Raw genomic sequence first — 22,482 nt, forward strand, 5'->3', positions numbered from 1 at the left:
AGCTGAAAACCAGGGAGTTATCCTACAGTTTTACTACGAAAATTCAATCCGTGGGGTTAGTGCACCATCTGGTGGCCATTCTGGGCCTACGTGTCAAAAATTTCCCAGATGTTTCTAGATATTTTAGGATGCCACCAGAACTACAACAAAAATACAGTTCATTCGGACACTTCACAGGATCTGATCAAAATATGATGAAACACTAGAGAGTAGTTAAAGATGATAATACAGAGTAAGATATTTCTCATTTGGTAAACCTCCAGGACAAATAAAATGCCCCTTGGAATACAGTACCAATTTGAGATAGATGTATTTTCTGTGTATTATTTAAAAAGATGTAATTACAGCATTCTGTAATTTATGTAATTGTAGCTATACTGGGTTATTGCAAAAGGTTACTCGTAAGCACCAAGAGAATTGCTTTTTTGGAAAATTCATGAATTTCGGCCCTAGAAATACCACTTTTCTCCATGGATTTTATATCAGTGTTTTTTATTACTGCTACTGTATTATAATCAGTAGTTTGTACGGCTGGTTAAGGATTTACACGTTTATCAACTTAGCTCTTTCACCATCACTTTTAGCAACCATGCTAAAACAAAAATTCTAGAATTACTAAATGAAAACAAAAATGTGAAATAGAAAAATGTTACATACATTCTTGGAAGCAAAGACATTGACGGTTATTTTAATTTTTTTAATTTGCTCTCAATCTAGGCACAAGATATTTCCAATAACTATAATTTAACTCATACTTAGAACAAGAAAGTCTAAAACACTGGAGAGTGATCTACATACAGTATGTAAGTTTACTTAACTGAGTAAACTCAGCACACATCTTCCTTCATGTGGAAAAGGAAACTGGACGATAACATGGAATACCACCCCAAATACTGCTGAATGTCCATGTGAACAGTTAGGAATTTAACTTAACAAATCTCCCCACACCTCCTAAGAAGGGAAAACAAAGTCACACAGACATCTCCTCCAAACCAGGAGGGCAGAGGCCTCTCCTGGGTCCTGGCAGCGTCCACCGAGACAGAGGCGGCCTGTACTCACACAGATGGCGAGAGCTCCAGCCCCCATCTCGCCTGGCAGATCTGACGGAGACTGGATGAAACGATCAAAACAGCAGCAAAACACTAAAATTCCATTTGGTCGATATGCTCTGATGTAAAACACAGCTCCAGATCCAGAGGCCCCACAGAAAGTCCAGGGCAGCTCCTAACACTTTCGGAAGTGTGGCTTTGCTTCTGATTTGGCTAAACCCACATGGCTGGGAGGACTGCCTGGAGTTGAAATTTGATCCACAGCTTCTAGGACTGGTGAACTGACGGAGTCACGTGACCTGGGTCTTAAGTTGCTGACATCTTTTTCTTAAACCTGACTTGTTAGATGCCACACACAGGCTTCTTCGGTTCAGAAAGCACCAATTACCTCAACAGGTGGTGTTCATTTATTAACACATTTAACTAAGTGCAGAAAGCAAAGGCACATTTGCTTCCATCGATACTCATCTCTAAGAAAAATTCACCTATTTACACTCAGGTTTAAATCTGAAGGCATATTCCTCACTTTTCTAAGGCAGAATCAGTTAAATTTTATCAAAATTTTCTTCCTTCCACCTTTATTCTGTCAGCATTGCTCCAAATGAGAACGCTCTACTTTATTTAACTGTTACATACTGCTTCTAATTAGCTTCAGATTATCTTACATACATGGGTGATAAACACAGACAACATGTTTCTAGACATCCACAATTCAACATATGCGATTTATGGTCTGGAAAGTTAGCCTCCAGCTGACTTTTCCAGAATTTTCTACCCCATATGCCACATCATTAGAAAATCTCATTTGACAATTTCCAAATATTTGAGCGGATAGGTAAAAATATCCATTTCATACAAGCCAGAAGGAAATGGTACTTTTTTTTTAATTACCGCTTTTCTGTCAAATCTTTTTAACTGGCACATTTAAGAGAATGGTAACAAGTATTACATGGGAAGTTTCACCTGACTCAACTTTAAAAGACTTTAATTGCCCCCAACTACAAAATATATTAATATTTACTCTTAAGGGGAGGAGGTGGGAGGAAAAGGGAAAAATGAAATCAGATTCCATTACAATACTTTTCTCCAAATATAGTATTCTTTGTTTAACTGCAGCCAACCAAGAGTACCTGCAGAGGAGCCAAGACAGCAAATCATATTAAGCAATCCGTAAGACTTGACCAATTGTGTTTTATTTCCATAGGTGCACATAACACTGCACAGATTCTACTTTCACAAGGCAGAGCAACACAATACCAAGGCCATACAAGGGAATGGCAGTGGGACAATGGACAGAATCCTCTCTATTGCAAAGAATACATTTTTTTTTTTCACTTCTACATTAATCTAGATTTTAATCACTCTGCTTCCCGTTCAACCATTAGAAAACTAGGTTGATTACTAAAGAAAATCGTAACATAAACTTTTTCTAACACAAAATTTGTCTTCTTTTTCTGATTATATATATTGCTGGTCCATGGTGAAAAATAAAAAATTAGGTCATCTCAAGGCCCATCATCCAATGTTACCCAATCAATATGCATTACCTACACTGGGCCAGGCACTATATACCTTACTGACAATGTATGTACCTTTTCTCCTACATCATCCAATGGTGGGAGGGAGGAGTCAGTAAAGAAACCTTTTGATTAATAAATGTAGAGATGCTAATAAAGAAGTCAAGATGTAGCAAAAGAATAACAGAGGACACCCAGAAACATTTAACATATTTACTTCCAGGATTTTTTCTATGCTTTTTTTAAAATGTAATTTAAATCCAATTTCTGATCATTTTAAATCCTAATATTTTTACTTAACATCTCATCAGATCCCATATTGTTAGAACTATAAACTATTTTATAGTTTATATTATATAGTTTATATTTTGTAGTTTATAGCATAATACTACATTCTATATATATAACCATTTAGTCACTTTCCCTAAAATGTTTTTAGACATTTATATGGTTTCCAATTTTATGTGCATATGATTTTAAATAATGCTTTTTTCTCAATCTGATTTTTTCTTTCTAGTAAGGACTCCTGAAAATGAAATTTCTGGATCACAGTTAATATGAACATGTATCAAGGTTCCTGACACACACTGGCTCTGGCAGTTTTTATTCTTCAACTTACCCCATCCAAGGCCTGAATATTTTGTAAAGTATTTCCTAATTTAGTGAAAATGATTTCTCATTTTCAAACTTACATTTATCATAACATTAAAGATATGAAAAAGCCTTATTAGTCATTTGTACTTATTCTGTGAACTCTCTTTGATCTATTTTGTTTACCAAATGGAGCCTTTTCCATTGCAGTCTCTTTTATAGGGTCATTGTAAAGATCAATGATATAATCCATAAAAAGCACTTATTTTTATTACCATTTGCCTGTGCTATGCTATGCTAACAATTTGGGATGCTTATTATATGGTTTGACTATGTATATCTACTTGGAATTATTTCAAAGTATGGTAAAAGATAAGGATCTAAATTGATGTTTTATTTTCATATAACTACTATGGTCCAGATTGTTAACTCTCTCCAGTATATATAATCTCTCTTTCTGATAATATTGGAGCTCTTTCTTCCCCTGAGTTCTGGCTGAGCCCACAGTTACCCAGCTGGAGACTACATTTCCTAACCATTCACACAGGTAGACAGGGCCAAGTGATCAGATCTGCATTAACAGAATGGGTACGAATAGAATATGTGCACCTTCTGTGTCCTGTGCTTAATAGGAAATCCCTTGCTTCACATTTACTCTCCCTCCCTTTCATCACAAATGCCCTCCCCTTCATCACAAGCTGGAATGAGGATGCACCAGAAAACTAGCTTCGACCATGGAGAAGATGGACAATGTCCCAGAAGATGACAGAGTAACTTGATGGAACAAACCCTAGACCTCTGAATGACCTTGAGGAGTACAGCATTCTTATAAGACTAGAACAAATAAAATTTAAGTGGGGATGAAATAAGACTCCCAGTAAGATACTATATTTGAAAGTCCTATATGTGAATATACATGTATGTATATTAAACAAGTTTGTCTTTAGCCTAACTCAAATACTCAATAAAAGGACTCAGTCACATTTATTGGGCAAATTTCATTTCCCACTTGTGATACGATGTATACTATATATTAAATTCATAAATACACACACATATACATGTACATACTAGGGTACATTTTTCAGGCTAATATATTCTATCTAGTTTTTTTTTATCATAGTTCTATACCATTTTTATAATATTTGAATAATTTAACTTTATAATTGATTTAAATATCAAATAAAAATAGTTTTTTTTTGTTCTCCATCTCTTTCAAAATTATTGCTCTTCTTCCAATTTTTAATGATGAATTTCAAAAGCATTCTGTAATATCAGATCAAATTTGAGAATCAAAAATTATACTTTCTGATATTGTTTCTGGACTTCCCTGGTGGCTCAGACGGTAAAGCATCTGTCTACAATGCGGGAGACCCGGGTTCGATTCCTGGGTTGGGAAGATCCCTTGGAGAAGGAAATGGCAATCCACTCCAGTACTACTGCCTGGAAAATCCCATGGACAGAGGAGCCTGGTAGGCTACAGTCCATGGGGTTGCAAAGAGTCAGACACGACTGAGCGACTTCACGTTCACGTTCACGTTATTGTTTCTAATAGGTGTATGTTTATCTTTTTTCTATTTTTAGATAATACTATAGAAGGACAATGTAAGGAGGGAAAAAATTTAGTCCTAATTTCCATAACTTCTTAAATACCATTATAAAGTAAAATTAATACTGTGATAACAAATTATTATCCTTCTTTTTCTGCGGTGACTAGATATAGACAAAATAAATTTGTTAAAAGAAACCCTGAATAGGCCATTTAACAAAAAGCACCAGAAGACTCTCTTGACTACAAATTTTGTTTCTTTGTGGAATATATCTGTTATCATAGGCTGAAATTACTATTTTCCTGACCCTCAAATGAATGAAAGCAATAGTAGAGTTCAATTAATTCCAGAAAGCTCTCTGAGCTGTCATATGTATATTCCTGATTATTGATTTATAAAGAACTTAAGATACACAAGCCACAGTCAAGAGATTTGCTTATATGAATTACTGATTCTTCCTAGAAAGGATAGAGGGAATTTTTAAAGTTCTTTACTGCAGAGCCTGCTCTGGTGGGCTAACTCCATGACTACTTCCAAAAATGCTGAAAAAGCACAGCCAGGACAAAAGATGTCCTATGTTCAAGAAGATCCCTGGGTACCCTGGAGAAAAAGGTCAAGGTTATTTCACAATGGATGGTCAGGCCCCTTGGACACTGTCATTTAAATCACCCTTTGACCCAGGAAGATTCATGGAGGAAGTTAAAAGGACCAGGTCATCCTCCAGGCTCCAAAACATCTTAAAAAAATGCTTTGAAACCAGCCCCTCTAATGTTAGATGGCAGAGCTAATGGATATCAAAGGGCACAATCTCTTTACCGGGAGTAGCTATAACAGATGCCAGAAGAAGAGCAGTAGCCTGTAGACACAGTACCATTAGCCATGTAGCAAGGACCAGTGAATATCAGGGTGGCTTGTGGTGGTAGGTGGTAACTAGAGCATGAAGCACTGGTGGCCCATTAGAAATGGGACAGTGAAGACTTTTTTGGGGTCCAAAAAGACTCCAAGCTAGAGTCGTTACTCCAGCTCCTGCCCTATCCCAGCTATTTCTCAATGAGACTCCCAACCTGGCCCAGAATCAATGACATTCAGCTAGACAGGATATCAGAAGTCAGCCAGTCAGCAACTATTTAGTATTTACATACTCTCTGTCAGACAGAAGGGCTCAGATATTTTGGTGTTTGGATCCCTCACAGTGGATGCACTTGTTCTATAACAGGGTCAGCAAACTAGCCTGAGTGCCAAATACAGCTTTGTTGTTGTCGTTGTTTAGTTGCTAAATTGTGTCCAACTCTCTTGTGACCCCAAGGACTGTAGCCTGCCCAGCTCCTATCTGGGATTTCCCAGGCAAGAATACTGGAGTGGGTTGCCATTTCCTTCTTCAGGTGATTGAACCTGTGTCTCCTGAGTCTCCTGCACCGGCAGGTGGATTCTTTACCACTGAGCCACCAGGAAAGCCCTGCCAAATGCAGCTACTCCAGACCAAATCTGGTCACACGCATCTGTTTACATATGCATACGAATACTCTGGCAGTAGCAGTACCGTGGGAGAACTGAGTGGCAGAACTGAGTAGCTGCAACACAGACAGAACACATGACCCAAAAGTCTAAAATATTTACATCTGACCCTTTATAAAGTTCACTGACCCCTGCTCATTACTGGGCATTAGAGTCCTCATATACCTACTGAAAGACTAGTCTATGGACTCTGGTTCCTTAGAAAACAGTAGGAATGAAGTCTTTATTGGGTGTGTTAATCTGCTTTGTGACAGCAGCTACATTTGAACCTTCTCCTATGTATTTTCTGAAAGGTTTCCCTGAAAAAGGACCAGTTTAAAGCTGATGATCTCCTCTCTGTTCTGAATTTAGATGCATTTCCATTCCACTTCAGGAGAAAAACAATGACCATGGTCCTAGGAAAAGACTGATTACTTTGTAGCCAAGGAAACCAATAACCAAAATAACTAATTTAAATCTGTTCAACTGGTAACCTGCTTCAGTAAACCGATTGGTTTTTTTTAAGCCAACCCATCACTTCTGGCCAATGAAGAAAGTTCTAATAAACATGCCTCTGAGTGCCAACCAATCAATAAACACCTTATTGGAATAACCACTCTCCTTCAGATGATGCCAACACCCCCAAAAACTGCACCAATTCTAATTCCACACTTCTTAAGATAGCCGTCTGCTCTGCTCACAAGACTGCCTGACCAGCATAGCTTTCCCTTACTACAATAGTAAAAAATTCAGCTGTCTTTTCAGGTTTTGGGTATTGATCTCATTACTCTTGGACGCAACCCAAAGTTTAGAAACCCCGAATCTGTGGGTCATTCTTTAAGCTGCATTGTTTGATCTGCATTTCTATTACTTCCTCGCTAGCTTCCTACTGCCCTTTCTTCTAGTCCTATTTATAGCTCTGCTTCAACTCTCAGCATGCCTCTTGGCTGAGGCTAGACTGCTTGACATAATTTCCTTCTTGCCTGGAAGCCAAAGCAGATCCACCACACCAATCTCCATAGCAGGAGAAAATCAGGGCCCAGCCCACTACGAAGTTGACAAGAGGGCTGATTTGGGAACAGGAAGCACTAAATATCTATGGTAATCCTCCTAGCCTCAGGCCTGGGAAACAAGAGAATAGTCACATTTTATTTCTTTTTTTTTAAATTGAGGTATAGAACTCCGGGAGTTGGTGATGGACAGGGAGGCCTGGCATGCTGCGATTCATGGGGTCGCAGAGAGTCGGACACGACTGAGTGACTGATCTGATCTGATAGATGATTTAGGACATTATATGTTTCAAGTGTACAACAAAATGATTCACAACTCTAAAGGTTATACTCCATTTATATTTACTATGAAATATTGGCTATATTCCCTGTGTTGTACAATATATCCTCATAGCTTATTTATTTAATACTCAATTTTTGGGAAAAGTTTTACTTTCCCAATAAATTTGTTAAAGCCATAATTTAATTTTTCGATTTCACAAGCACTTATATACAAAGCACAATGTATACCTTATTAATATTCTAGGATTTATGGCTAAAGAGATGTACAGGAAACGGTGTATTACTTGAACTATGAAGTATATGTAAACATATTTAGGACATCAATTGCACAATTTGTGAAGGTATTCTGTTTGACCATTTTGTATCACTTCCATAGTGATTTGAAAGGCCATGGACCTCTACATGGGTGAACATCACTATTGCTAGCAATCAACATGTGTGTGCGTGCTCAGTTGCGTCCAACTCTTTGCGACCCCACAGACTGTAGTTTGCCAGGCTTCTCTACCCATAGGATTATCCAGGCACTCAATACCTACTGTCCGTCATTCTTCCAGCTTCAGTTTACAACTATCTCATGGCTTCTGAAGGCACTTGAGTCTTAATCCTTCAATTACCAAATATAAAACACTAAATTGTATAATCAAATTTGAAATGTGAACACTTAGTCTTTGAGAAAAGTCTAAAATTGGAAGACAGAACAAGATGGGATGGACAAAAGTGATTGGAGCTAGACCATCAAGAAGGCAGGTATTGAGCTGACTTATACAATGAGATCACTGACTAGGACCGAAGGGGAAAGAGAGGGCATCTAACGTGGGTCTGTGTGATGAGCAGGGGAACTGACACTAACTGGAAAAGCAAAGAAACACTGGCTTGACCTCATAAACAATGAGAAACTACTCTAAGTTCTTAAGTAGAATGAACAGCTTGAGTAAATTTGTGCCATGCTGCTGTGCTGTGCTTAGTTGCTCAGCCATGTCAGACTCTTTGTGACCCTATAGACTGTAGCCCACCAGGCTCCTCTGTCCATGGGGATTCTCCAGGCAAGAATACCGGAGTGGGTTGCCATGCCCTCCTTCAGGGGATCTTGCCAACCCAGGGATTGAACCCAGGTCTCCTGCAGGTGGATTCTTTACTATCGGAGCCACCAGGGAAGCCCAACTAGTGTCATATTCACCTGAACATCTGATGAGAAGGTGCTAGAATAGGAAGGAGACTCCTTACAGATAAATGGACTCCGTTAGTAATAATCCAGCTGAGATGAACAGGTCTTGAATTCATGTAGTGAAGGATAAGTCACATGAATTTTGTAGAAAGAACTCTTAAGATGAATAATTAACTTAAGAGGCAAAAAAGATGTCAACGTAATCAAGAGAGGTATGGAAAATGATTTTAAAGTTTTGCTTTCCAGGACACTGGAGCAGTGCCTAATAATGTGGGTACTCCAGTTCGCCTGGGAGAGTTTCAATTTATGTTTGCTGACTTAATGTAATTATTAATCGGGTCCCCTTTTACTCTTAAAAGTGCTCTGGGAAAGCTGAGGTTAAGAGTGAGTGAGTGAGTGACGTTGCTCAGTCGTGTTTGACTCTTTGCGACCCCATGGACTTTAGCCTACCATGCTCCTCTGTCCATGGGATTTTCCAGGCAAGAGTACCGGAGTGGGTTGCCATTTCCTTCTCCAGAGGATCTTCCAAACCCAGGGATTGGACCCGGGTCTTCCGCGTTGTAGGCAGACGCCAGCAAAGGCTATTGCCAGGGTATCAGAAGGATCCTCTCCCCGAGGGTCCTAAGAACCCAGACTCACCAAAGTCTGTCTTCCACTGGAAAAGATCTTTTCACTCCCTTCTGCACTAACACCAAGGCAAAGTCCCGTGGGCCAGTTCATGAAATGGGAATTAAGGAGGGCTTTGTTGACCACCCCAGCATACTCTATCTACCGGGGGACTTTCTGGACTACAGCCTTAAGTAGCAGTAAGAAAAACTGTCTGTCCACGAAGGGGGTTTTCTTATCTTCCTCTCATATGCTGAATTTTCTTTCATCATCCCCATGCACTGAAAATAATGTGAGTCACTGCCAGTGTTGATTCAGTCTTCAAATTTGCTGTATAAATCCAGAACCACAAGAAACTTGAGGCTTTTTGTCTCTCTTCAAAAGTAATTTTGAATTCTTTCTCACCTTTGGTTTAAGTAACTGTATTAGTGAAGCGATTATACCTTTGGCCTCGGAAGCTATAAAGAAATACAAATTTTAGCTTGGTGTTTTAAAGTAAGTTTGATTTAATATTTTAAAAATGGCTCTAAAAATCATTGTCCTAATTGGGACTATTTGTTATACAGTGACCCTACTAAAAGGAGATATTAATTAGCTGGCAAACAACATGTTTGAACAGAAAGTTGCATTTGATTTCAGGTAGACTCCAGAAGTCTTAACACAACTTCAAGGTTTTTCAAAATTAAATTCTCAGTCATTTCCAACTCTTTATGACCCCATGGACCGTAGCCTGCCCGTCTCCTCTGTCCATGGAATTCTCCAGGCAAGAACACTGGAGTGGATTGCCATTTCCTTTTTTTTTTAATTGCCATTTTTTCTTTTTTAAATTGCTATTGCTATTACATACCTTAAACTCTAGTCTATTGATCATGGTAGGCTGGATAATAACCACCTAAACATGTTCACATCCTAATACCCATTGTGAATATGTAACCTTGCGTGGCAAAAGGATTTTGCAGATGTAGTTAAATTAAGGATCTTGAGATGGGGAAGATTATCCTGCATCACCTAATCGCAAGGTGGCAGTAGTAGTGTTAGTCACTCAGTCATGTCCAACTCTTTGCAACCCCATGGACTGCAGCCCACCAGGCTCCTCTGTCTGTGGAATTCTCCAGGCCAGAATAATGCAGCGGGTTGCCATGCCCTTCTCCAGAGGATCCCCACCCAGGGATTGAACCTGGGTCTCCCACACTGTGGGCAGATTCTTTACCACTGTGACACCTCTAATAACATGAGTCGTTATAAGACAACAGGAGGGTCAGAGCTGGAGGAACTGTCCTCAGATTTGAAGGTACTGGCTTGCAGAGAGAGGAAGAGGCCACAGCCAAGGAAGGAAGGTGGCCTCTAGAGGGACAGGAATGACCTTGATTTTAACCCAGTGGAACTGACTGCAGACCTCAGACCTTTTGAACAGTAAATAAAATTATGTTAAGTCACTAAATTGGTGGTAATTGGTCACAGCAGCAATAGGAAACGAATACACCGTTGCCCAGGAATTAAGCAAGGCTTATATTTTCCTACTTTAGAACCTTCGTTCACCAGAACGTCCTTGTCCCCTCTTTCCACTTGGGGAAGGAACACACACACTTCAATGCCTGGCACCAGTGTCAATAGCATTCCTGAGGAAAGTTATCCCTTTGGTGGACCCATGTCGGATTTCAACCACTAGTAGAACATTTACACATGGCTCTGCTCTTGTCTGCAAACCTATTTTTCTAGATTGAGAACTCCTTGAGGGATAGGGCATTATCTTATTCAATTTCTTGGTAAGTATCATAACATAAAGATTTGCACAATTCATGTATTAAATGTGTAGCGAAATCTTGGGTTGCCCCTGCAAGCACTCTGGGATCATTTAAAAGTGAAAAGAAATAGGGATTACGTGAGAGTCATCAAAGAACTGAAAAGTGTGAACATGAATACAGCTTCTAAGGGATTTCAGAGAAAAAGTTTGGAGATCTGAAGGAGGAAAAAGAGTCAAGAATAATAAATATGTGATGAAGTAAAAAGGTAGTTAAAAGGTGCAAACTTCCAGTTGTGAGATAAGTAAGTCCTGGGGATGTAATATATAGCATGGCAACTTTAGTTAATAATATTGTTATATATTTGAAAGCTTCTGGAGAGATCTTAAAAGTTCTCATCACAAGAAAAAAAAAATGCAACTATGTGAGGTGATGATATAACTCAACTTACTTTGGTGATCATTCGACAATATACCCCTATATCAAGTCATCAAGCTGTGTACTTTAAACTTACACATTGTTTACATCGTTTACATCTCAAGACCACTGGAAAAATAATACTTATATTTTTATAAAAAATTAGAACATAAAATTACATTCTATAATTATATCTGCAAGCACATAAAATCTCTAACAGAAGAAACAAGGAGTGCAGTGCTTATGGAAAATATGTTTGTGGCCTTTAATATCTGAGTTCCTCATTTTCAACCTCAATCAGGAAGATTCCACTGAATTTTTCAAATCTTAACCCTTAAGTTAAAATCCTTAAAGCAGTTACTTCTGATTTTTTAAAAATAAGAATTTAGTTACCTAAACATTTTTTATTAAAATGTTTTAAAATATATGACCTGTGGCCAGCACAGTACCTAACTCATTGTGAGACTATAATAAATAACATGGTTTAAACAAATATTTTTAAAAATCCAGAAAAGTAAAAAAATAAGTCATGAGCTAATAAGAAAATAGCAACTGCATAATAACTCCCAGAACTAGAATTAAAGGTTGTTTTAACTTGTGAGGGGGTATAGGAAACAATCACTGCTGCTGCTGCTGCTAAGTCGCTCAGTCATGTCTGACTCAGCAACCCCATAGACTGCAGCCCACACAGGCTCCCCCGTCCATGGGATTTTCCAGGCAAGAGTACTGGAGTGGGGAGCCATTGCCTTCTCCGAAACAATCAGTAATGTTTGTTTATTGCCAAAGTCTTTCACATATGTTCTCATTTAGTTACGGTAACAATTCCACAATATAGGTAATATTCATGTTTATCAAATGAGAGACTGAAGATCAACAAAGGTTCAGACTTACACAGCCAACAATGGACAAAGCTACGTTTCAAACCCAGGCTTCTCTGAGATTAGTGTTCTCACAAATGCAATAAAATACAATCAGCAAATCCCTTTTTAGAACACATCTGATTTCCAGTTGTGGCAAGACTAAGAGTAAAGGCGTATTATGAACATCATTGCTAATTACAAGGAATAAACAATAAACCAATATTCCAACTGAGAAATACTAAAGCAAAAGAGATTTAAAAAAATTACTCAGCACATTTACCGGTATTATCTCATTCAATCAACATAAAAAAACACAGGATGCAAATGCCATCATTCCCATTTTATAATGAAAAAATATTTGAAACTCAGAAATCAAATTACTTGCCCAACCACTGCTGGAAAGATGTACAAACAGAATCGAAACTCAAAATGTCACTTATTTATTTAACAATAAAGTAATTACTAAGAAAACATCATTGCAAACAGTGGACTTTTTATGGATATAATTTATAATTATAAAGCATTAAAATGCATGAATATGCTAGACTATTATGGACTGTTAGGAAAGACGGAAAGAGCATTACTATAAGATTATTGTACATTCATGTGACAGCGAACTGTTCAGTAGGAATATTTCACGTTACTATAGCTCTATTTGTTTGTTTTGGCTTCCTGGGTGGCTTAGAGGTAAAGAATCTGTCTGCCGATGCAGGAAATGCTGGTTCGATTCCTGGGCTGAGAAGATCCTCTGGAGAAGGAAATGGCAACCCGCTCCAATATTTTTGCCTGGGAAATCCCATGGACAGAGGAGCCTGGCAGGTTACAGTCCATGGGGACGCAGAAGAGTGAGACATGACTTAGTGACTAAAATAACCACAACAAATAATTTAATCACTATTTACAGATATGAATTGCTACTAAATCCCCACTTTATATATAACAATGTGTGTTCCCCTTCACTGGAATATGGTAAAATGCCTAGTGGACTTCCCAGGTGGCACGAGTGATTAAAAAAAAAAAAAACCCACCTACTAATGCAGAAGACTTAAGAGATGTGGGTTCAGTCCCTGGGTTGGGAAGATCCCCTGGAAGAGGAAATGGCAACTCACTCCAGTATTCTTGCCTGGAGAACCCCAAGGACAAAAGAGCCTGGTGGGTTATAGTCCATGGGGTCACAAAGAGTTGGACACAGTTTAGTGACTGAGCACAAAATGCCTAGTGGTCAAGCAATTAACTGCTGTAGCCTGGGATAAATCACTGCAGATGGTGACTGCAGCCATGAAATTAAAAGACGCTTGCTCCTTGGAAGAAAAGCTATGACCAACCTAGACAGCATAATAAAAAGCAGAGACATTACTTTGCCAACAAAGGTCCATCTAGTCAAAGTTATGGTTTTTCCAGTAGCCATGTACGGATGTGAGAGCTGGACTATAAAGAAAGCTGCGTGCTGAAGAATTGATGCTTTTGAACTGTGGTATTGGAGAAGACTTGAGAGTCCCTTGGACTGCAAGGGGATTCAACCAGTCCATCCTAAAGGAGATCAGTCCTGGGTTTTCATTGGAAGGACTGACACTGAAGCTGAAATTCCAATACTTGGGCACCTGATGTGAAGAACTGATTCATTGGAAAAGACCCTGATGCTGGGCAAGATTTAAGGCGGGAGGAGAAGGGAATGACAGAGGATGAGATGGTTGGATGGCATCACCACCTCAATGGACATGAGTTTGAGTAAGCTCTGGGAGTTGGTGATGGACAGGGGAGCCTGGTGTGCTGCAGTCCATGGGGTTGCAAAGAGTTGGACACTACTGAGCAACTGAACTGAGAAAAATAAATTTCATACTCATGTGCAAAGACTCTCAAAATATGCAAAAGGGAATCATTCAACTCAAAAGTAAAAAGATAAAAAGTGTAAGGGACGGAGGGAGGGAGGAAAGTTGGTTAGTTGAAGTCAATACTGCATTTGAAAGCTACGTCAGAAAAACTACCTAAAAACCTGCTCTTCAGGGACTGTAGCAATAATAAATTAAAGTCATCTACTGGTTACAAAAAAAAATTCCAACAACTTCAGAACAAGGTCAGTGCAAAATAATTCCTGTGTTATGGTAACAGAGATTATTGTTAAATTTATCAGCCTGTTTCTTTTTAACATGACTGGAAACAAACTACCAATTGAAGTGAGAAATTTTAAAAGTCCTGTCAGCATTATAATGATAGATTTAATAAATCCATAAATTTTTTCTAAAAGAAGCAATCATGTAATTGCACATCAATTCAGCACACTGTTGACAGGGGTTTTCCAAATTGTTAGCTAGTTTCACTATTACATCCCCAAAGGAAAAGAACACAATGTAGAAGATAAAGAAAAAGGGGGAAATAGAAATTTGTGAGATCTACAAGCATTGTTATAAAAAGAAAAGGGTAGGGGTCAGGAGCTACCCCACACCCAAGGTCAGGGGCAGCAGCTGAGAGGAGCAACCCCATGTCCAAGAAGCAGTGGCTGCGCGAGTGCAGGAGGGCCAAGAGGAGCTTCTCCACGTTCAAGGTCAGGAGGGGCAGTGGTGAGGAGATACCCCTCGTCCAAGGTAAGGAGCAGTAGCTGCACTTTGCTGGAGCAGCGGTGAAGAGATACCCCATGTCCAAATAAGGGAAACCCAAGTAAGACGGTAGGTGTTGCCAGAGGCATCAGAGGGCAGACACACAAACCATACTCACAGAAAACTAGTCAATCTAATCACACGGACCACAGCAATGTCTAACTCAATGAAACTAAGCCATGCCGTGTGGGGCCACCCAAGATGGGCGGGTCATGGTGCAGAGGTTTGACAGAATGCGGTCCACTGGAGAAGGGAATGGCAAACCACTTCAGTATTCTTGCCTTGAGAACCCCATGAACAGTATGAAAAGGCAAAATGATAGGCTACTGAAAGAGGAACTCTCCAGGTCGGTAGATGCCCAATATGCTACTGGAGATCAGTGGAGAAATAACTCCAGAAAGAATGAAGGGAGGGACCAGGCAAAAACAATACCCAGCTGTGGATGTGACTGGTGATAGAAGCAAGGTCTGATGCTGTAAAGAGCAATATTGCATAGGAACCTGGAATGTTAGGTCCATGAATCAAGGCAAATTGGAAGTGGTCAAACAGGAGATGGCAAGAGTGAACGTCAACATTCTAGGAATCAGCGAACTAAAATGGACTGGAATGGGTGAATTTAACTCAGATGACCATTTTATCTACTACTGTGGGCAGGAATCCCTTAGAAGAAATGGAGTAGCCATCATGGTCAACAAAAGAGTCCAAAATGCAGTACCTGGATGCAATCTCAAAAACGACAGAATGATCTCTGTTTGTTTCCAAGGCAAACCTTTTAATATCACAGTAATCCAAGTCTATACCCCAACCAGTAACACTGAAAAAGCTGAAGTTGAACGGTTCTATGAAGACCTACAAGACCTTTTAGAACTAACACCCAAAAAAAGATGTCCTTTTCATTATAGGGGACTGGAATGCAAAAGTAGGAAGTCAAGAAACACCTGGTGTAACAGGCAGATTTGGCCTTGGAATACGGAATGAAGTAGGGCAAAGGCTAATAGAGTTTTGCCAAGAGAACGCACTGGTCATAGCAAACACCCTCTTCCAACAACACAAGACAAGACTCTACACATGGACATCACCAGATGGTCAACACCGAAATCTGATTATATTCTTTGCAGCCAAAGATGGAAAAGCTCTATACAGTCAGCAAAAACAAGATCGGGAGCTGACTGTGACTCAGATCATGAACTCCTTATTGCCAAATTCAGACTTAAATTGAAGAAAGTAGGGAAAACCACTAGACCATTCAGGTATGACCTAAATCAAATCCCTTATGACTATACAGTGGAAGTGAGAAATAGATTTAAGGGACTAGATCTGTTAGATAGAGTGCCTGATGAACTATGGACAGAGGTTTGTGACACTGTACAGGAGACAGGGATCAAGACCATCCCCATGGAAAAGAAATGCAAAAAAGCAAAATGGCTGTCTGGGGAGGCCTTACAAATAGCTGTGAAAAGAAGAGAAGCAAAAACAAAGGAGAAAAGGAAAGATATAAGCATCTGAATGCAGAGTTCCAAAGAATAGCAAGGAGCGATAAGAAAGCCTTCCTCAGTGATCAATGCAAAGAAATAGAGGAAAACAACAGAATGGGAAAGACTAGAAATCTCTTTAAGAAGATTAGAGATACCAAGGGAACATTTCATGCAAAAATGGGCACAATAAAGGACAGAAATGGTATGGACCTAACAGAAGCAGAAGATACTAAGAATAGTAGTGGCAAGAGTATACAGAAGAACTGTATAAAAAAGATCTTCATGACCAAGATAATCAGGATGGTGTGATCACTCACCTAGAGCCAGACATCCTGGAATGTGAAGTCAAGTGGGCCTTAGAAAGCATAACTATGAACAAAGCTAGTGGAGGTGATGAAATTCCAGTTGAGCTACTTCAAATCCTGGAAGATGATGCTGTGAAAGTGCTGCACTCAATATGCCAGCAAATTTGGAAAATTCAGCAGTGGACACAGGACTGGAAAAGGTCAGCTTTCATTCCAATCCCAAAGAAAGGCAATGCCAAGAATGCTCAAACTACCGCACAATTGCACTCATCTCACACGCTAGTAAAGTAATGCTCAAAATTCTCCAAGCAGGTTTCAGCAATACGTGAAACGTGAACTTCCAGATGTTCAAGCCAGTTTTTGAAAAGGCAGAGGAACCAGAGATTAAATTGCCAACATCACTGGATCAATGAAAAAGCAAGAGAGTTCCAGAAAAACATCTATTTCTGCTTTATTAACTATGCCAAAGCCTTTGACTGTGTGGATCACAATAAACTGTGGAAAATTCTGAAAGAGATGGGAATACCAGACCACCTGATCTGCCTCTTGAGAAACCTATATGCAGGTCAGGAAACAACAGTTAGAACTGTACATGGAACAACAGACCGGTTCCAAATAGGAAAAGTAGTACATCATGGCTGTATATTGTCACCCTGCTTATTTAACTTATATGCAGAGTACATCATGAGAAATGTTGGGCTGGAAGAAGCACAAGCTAGAATCAAGATTGCTGGGAGAAATATCAATAACTTCAGATATGCAGATAACACCACCCTTATGGCAGAAAGTGAAGAAGAACTAAAAAGCCTCTTGATGAAAGTGAAAGAGGAGAGTGAAAAAGTTGACTTAAAGCTTAACATTCAGAAAACTAAGATCATGGCATCCGGTCCCACCATTTCATGGGAAATAGATGGGGAAACAGTGGAAACACTGGCTGACTTTATTTTTTAGGCTCCAAAATCACTGCCGATGGTGACTGCAGCCATGAAATTAAAAGACGCTCACTCCTTGAAAGGAAAGTTATGACCAACATAAACGCCATATTCAAAAGCAGAGACATTACTTTGCCAACAAAGGTCCGTCTAGTCAAGGCTATGGTTTTTCCAGTGGTCATGTATGGATGTGAGAGTTGGACTGTGAAGAAAGCGGAGCACCAAAGAATTGATGCTTTTGAACTGTGGTGTTGGAGAAGACTCTTGAGAGTCCCTTGGACTGTAAGGAGATCCAACCAGTCCATCCTAAAGGAGATCAGTCCTGGGTGTTATTTGGAAGGAATGATGCTAAAGCTGAAACTCCAATACTTTGGCCACCTCATGCGAAGAGTTGACTCATTGGAAAAGACTCTGATGCTGGGAGGGATTGAGGGCAGGAAGAGAAGGGGATGACAGAGGATGAGATGGCTGCATGGAATCACCGACTTGATGGACATGAGTTTGGGTGAACTCCAGGAGCTGGTGATGGACAGGGAGGCCTGGCGTGCTGCAATTCATGGGGTCGCAAAGAGTTGGACACGACTGAGCGACTGAACTGAACTCAACTGAGGGGAAAATATATACATATATACACACACACACACATATAAATTGATATATGTGAATACACACCCATATGAAACAAAGCAAAAAAGGAAAAATATGAAAAGGCAAGGGAAAGAGATAATTATCACCTACCACCACCTTTCAGAATTTTAGTGTCAGGGTTTAAGTTGAGAAAGAAAATTAATACAAACAGGAAGGGCAGAGTTAGACTCTGCCACTATTTTACAAAGGAGAAAAAGATAATAATAAAGTATATTTCAAACATATCTCCAAAAGGATGACTCTTTGAATACTGTCAATTGCACCATGCTGCTGCTGCTGCTAAGTCACTTCAGTCGTGTCCAACTCTGTGCGACCCCATAGACAGCAGTCCACTAGGCTCCCCCATCCCTGGGATTCTCCAGGCAAGAACACTGGAGTGGGTTGCCATTTCCTTCTCCAATGCATGAAAGTGAAAAGTGACAGTGAAGTTGCTCAGTCGTGTCCGACTCTTAGTGATCCCATGGACTGCAGCCTACCAGGCTCCTCAGTCCATGGGATTTTCCAGGCAAGAGTACTAGAGTGGGGTGCCATTGTCTTCTCCAAATATAGAAAGAGTTACCACTAAAAGAACACAATGAATGACTAAGAGAAAGAAAAATACAATAAATTCAAAAGGAGTTAGCTATAGCAATTTAGCACAAACCAAAGCTCATAGATTTGTTCAAGTCAGTGCTGAAATGGACATATCTAGTTCTTGTGTCAGATAAAAGGACGCCTAATTTCATCCACAAGTCATAATTTTTTCTTCTGACTAGATGGCCAGAATTTATCACAAGAATCCTTAAGTGACTGCATATCATGAAAAATATTGTCCACATCAGTTGTGCTAGATATAGAGATGTTCGTCAGCAAGTTCTTTATGTCTCTTCTCTAGCAAAGCCAGGCTTCCTTGGTAACCTGCAATGCAGGAGATCCAGGTTCGATTCTCGGGTCAGGAACATCCCCTGGAGAAGGGATAGGTTCCCCACTCCAGCATTCATGGGCTTCCCTGGGGGCTCAAATGGTAAAGAATCCACCTGCAATTCTGGAGAGCTGGGTTTGATTCCTGGGTTGGGAAAGATCGCCTGGAGAAGGGCATGGCAACCCACTCCAGTATTCTTGCCTGAGGAATCCCATGGACAGAGGAGCCTGGTGGGCTACAGTCCATGGACTCACAAAGAGTCAGACACAACTGAGCGACTAAGAACAACCAGGAAAGCCAGTGGAAGAACAGTAAATTGTAATACTTTAAACTTATTATTGTAACTCTATTGTGATTTAATTAAAAACTGAACTAAGGATCTGAATAGATGGCACTGCAAAAAAAAGATATATGAAATTGGTAAATAAGCTAATCAAGTCATGCTCCAATGAGCCATAAGGGAAATACAAGGCAAAACCACAACCGGATACCAGTTTACATCTGCTGGGATGCTGTGAACAGAAAAGACAGTAACAAGTGTTGGTGAAGACATGGAGACACTGGAGCCTGCTGTGGTCTGACGGTCCATGTCCCTTCAAAATTCCTATGCTGAAATCCTAATGCCCAATATGACAGCCTGAGGTGGCAAGACCTTTGGGGTGTGCTTAGGTCTTGAGGGTGGAGCTTTCACTAATAGGTTCTAATAGAAGAGACCCACAGAGATCCCCCACCCCTTCCACCAAGTGGTGACATGACAAGAAGGCATCTCTCAACCACGAAGTCGGTCCTAACCAGCCATCAGGCCAAATCTGCTGACACCATGGTTCGAGACCTCTCACCCTCCAGGACTGTAAGAAATAACTTTCTGTTGTATATAAGCTACCTGATCTGTGGTATTTTGTTATAGCAGTCTGAATAAGATTGAGTCCTCACATACTATAAGATGGTGAATTGCTTTAGAAAATAGCTCCTCAAAGGGTTATACATAAAGTTACCACATGAACTAGCAACTCCAATCTGTGGTACACCTCAGAGAAATGAATACATATGTGCACACAAAAACTTGTACTTGGATGTTCACAACAGCATTATTCATAATAGTCAAACAGTGGAAACAAGCAAAATGTCCATCATCTGATAGATGAAACACAGGGTATCCATATAACAATTATTCAGTAATAAATTGATGCAGTGATGCATGCTACAACAGGATTAAACTTGCAAACATTTGGTTAAAGGAAAAGAAGCCAGTCACAAAGGGCACACACTGTATGATTCCATTTATATGAAATACCTAGAATAGGCAAATCCATAAAGACGAGTGGTTGCCAAGGGCTGAGGAAGAGGACGGAGGAATGGAGGGAAAGGGGGTATTCTTTTTGGGTGATAGAAACTTCTAGAATTGATCAAAACTGAGTTTCACAAACACCATCGCGAGGCGTTAACAACTATCATCTTCAAGCATAAGGGAGTCTCATAAGGTGGAACTACAATGACTAGCCAGTTGCATTAGGGATAGCTTCAAGGTTGAAAGAATTAATAATTATTACTTAAACTTTTTTGAATCTTGGAGCCTTCGAGTATGTGTTGAAAGCTTTGAACAAGGTAAGTATGGTGTTACCCTGAGGAATGTAATTAATTTCATAGACATTAGAGAATGATTCTCCATGACTGCAATCAAACAAGACAAAAACAACATCACTCTTTAATCCTGCCTGAACAGAAAATCTCACCAGGAAAGAAGGGGAAAGCTATGTTACCACAAAAATGATCAAACACCCTCCTCTCCAGGTTAGCAAGAGTGATTACTTCTTCTTCTCCAAGGACTCTAGCCAGTTCCTCTGGCTTCTAGAGTAAAAATTAAGATGCCTAATAGCCAAATGGCCTCTGCTTTCTAACAGCACCCATCCAAAAACAAACCCTTCAATTCCTTTAAACCTCTCTAAAAATCACCTTACCCAAATCCTATAATAAGCTCTACCTGACTCCCTCTTTTCTGAGACTCTCTGTTCAGTAGTAAGCCCAACTGGGCAAAGATGTGTTTCTGATGGTATTTGGTTGATTAGAATCAACAATATCTAAAATATTTATAATGTGTTAATAAACACATGTATATAATTTATGTATATAACTTCAAATTCTTACTGAAATATGCATATACATACACACATTACATATATAATAATTACACTGATGAAAGAGGATGGATACACACCAAAATATTAAGTGTAGTTATTTCTGAATATTGGTATGCCTGTTTCCCTTTTTGTTTTTCTGTATTTTATATCTTCCTTCAAATATTGCATATAATTTAAGAAGGTAGGAGGGGAAGAGAAAAGAAAAACTCCCAAAAGAATGTTTTAAGAGAGGAATCTCATTCACCGTGGTTGTCAATGTATAAGGCTTTCAATCTTTAGCCTATTACAAACACATGTGACGCTCACTGAAAATAAGGATTCCTGAGCTTCATCCTGGGAGTGGGCGCCAGAATCGATAAGTCACACACCAGGCGATTCTCATCCATAGGGTCTAAGGAACCTTGAAAAACTCAGCTTTGGGGACAAACTAGAACTTGAAAGATGTACAGATTAACAGAAGAAGGAAAAGACTTTGTAGGCTAAAGAAGAAGAATGAGGAGCCTGAAACCATGATGCTGCATTTGCCTTGGAGAGGGAGAGGGAGGCACCGGAGGCTCTCAATAAACCTGATTTGATCCACCTGACAAAACTGTGGCTCCTTTAGCAAACAGCTGGACATTGGAAACATAAGGCAGGCAGTGTGTAATCTCACTCAAATTCCCCACCCACATTGTTGACATCAATCAGCAATTCACTGGTTCTTCAATTTATATCCACCTGCTTTCCTAACTTTTAACATTTCCACCAGCAATTTTCCCTCTTCTGACCCTATTAAATCTTTTCTACCCTCCCAGGAACTCATTCTCTTATCTGTGCCTATACTGCCTATCAGCTGAAAATCTACCGCCAGCCAACAAAGAAATATGGAAAACTAAATTAAGTTTAAAAGCCCCTTGAAAGTGGAAGTCGCTCAGTCACGTCCGACTCTTTGTGACCCCATGCCTATACAGTCTATGGAATTCTCCAGGCCAGAACACTGGAGTGGGTAGCCTTTCCCTTCTCCAGAGGATCTTGCCAACCCAGGGATCGAACCCAGGTCTCCCGCATTGCAGGTGGATTCTTTACCAGCTGAGTCACAAGGGAAGCCATAAAAGCCTACTGAGCATCTATACAACACAAGACTATAAGTCACCTTTCAATATCATAACCTTTTCTTTTTTTTAAGGAAAAGGACTTTCTGATGAGCAATCTGACCTCACACTTGGG

The 22,482-nt window shown here is 39.7% G+C and overlaps 1 protein-coding gene across 7 annotated transcripts in view; it reads right to left on the bottom strand.

Moving 5' to 3' along the window:
- The window catches only part of FAM13A (family with sequence similarity 13 member A), a 330,402-nt gene that overhangs the window by 303,799 nt on the left and 4,121 nt on the right, over nt 1–22,482 (bottom strand). For 4 of the 7 annotated variants that reach the window (XM_055587621.1, XM_055587620.1, XM_055587619.1 and 1 more), the window contains exon 1: nt 1,060–1,209. The exons of 1 other annotated variant lie outside the window; for it this stretch is intronic. In XM_055587621.1, the coding sequence (XP_055443596.1) occupies nt 1,060–1,086 (27 nt within the window). In that variant the 5' untranslated portion in view covers nt 1,087–1,209. Of the gene's footprint in view, nt 1–1,059; nt 1,210–22,482 lie in introns of those variants that run through there. 2 more of the 7 variants (XM_055587624.1, XM_055587623.1) reach the window with 1 other exon arrangement.

This window comes from Bubalus kerabau, chromosome 7 (genome assembly GCF_029407905.1).
Source record: "Bubalus kerabau isolate K-KA32 ecotype Philippines breed swamp buffalo chromosome 7, PCC_UOA_SB_1v2, whole genome shotgun sequence".
NCBI lineage: Eukaryota > Metazoa > Chordata > Mammalia > Artiodactyla > Bovidae > Bubalus > Bubalus kerabau.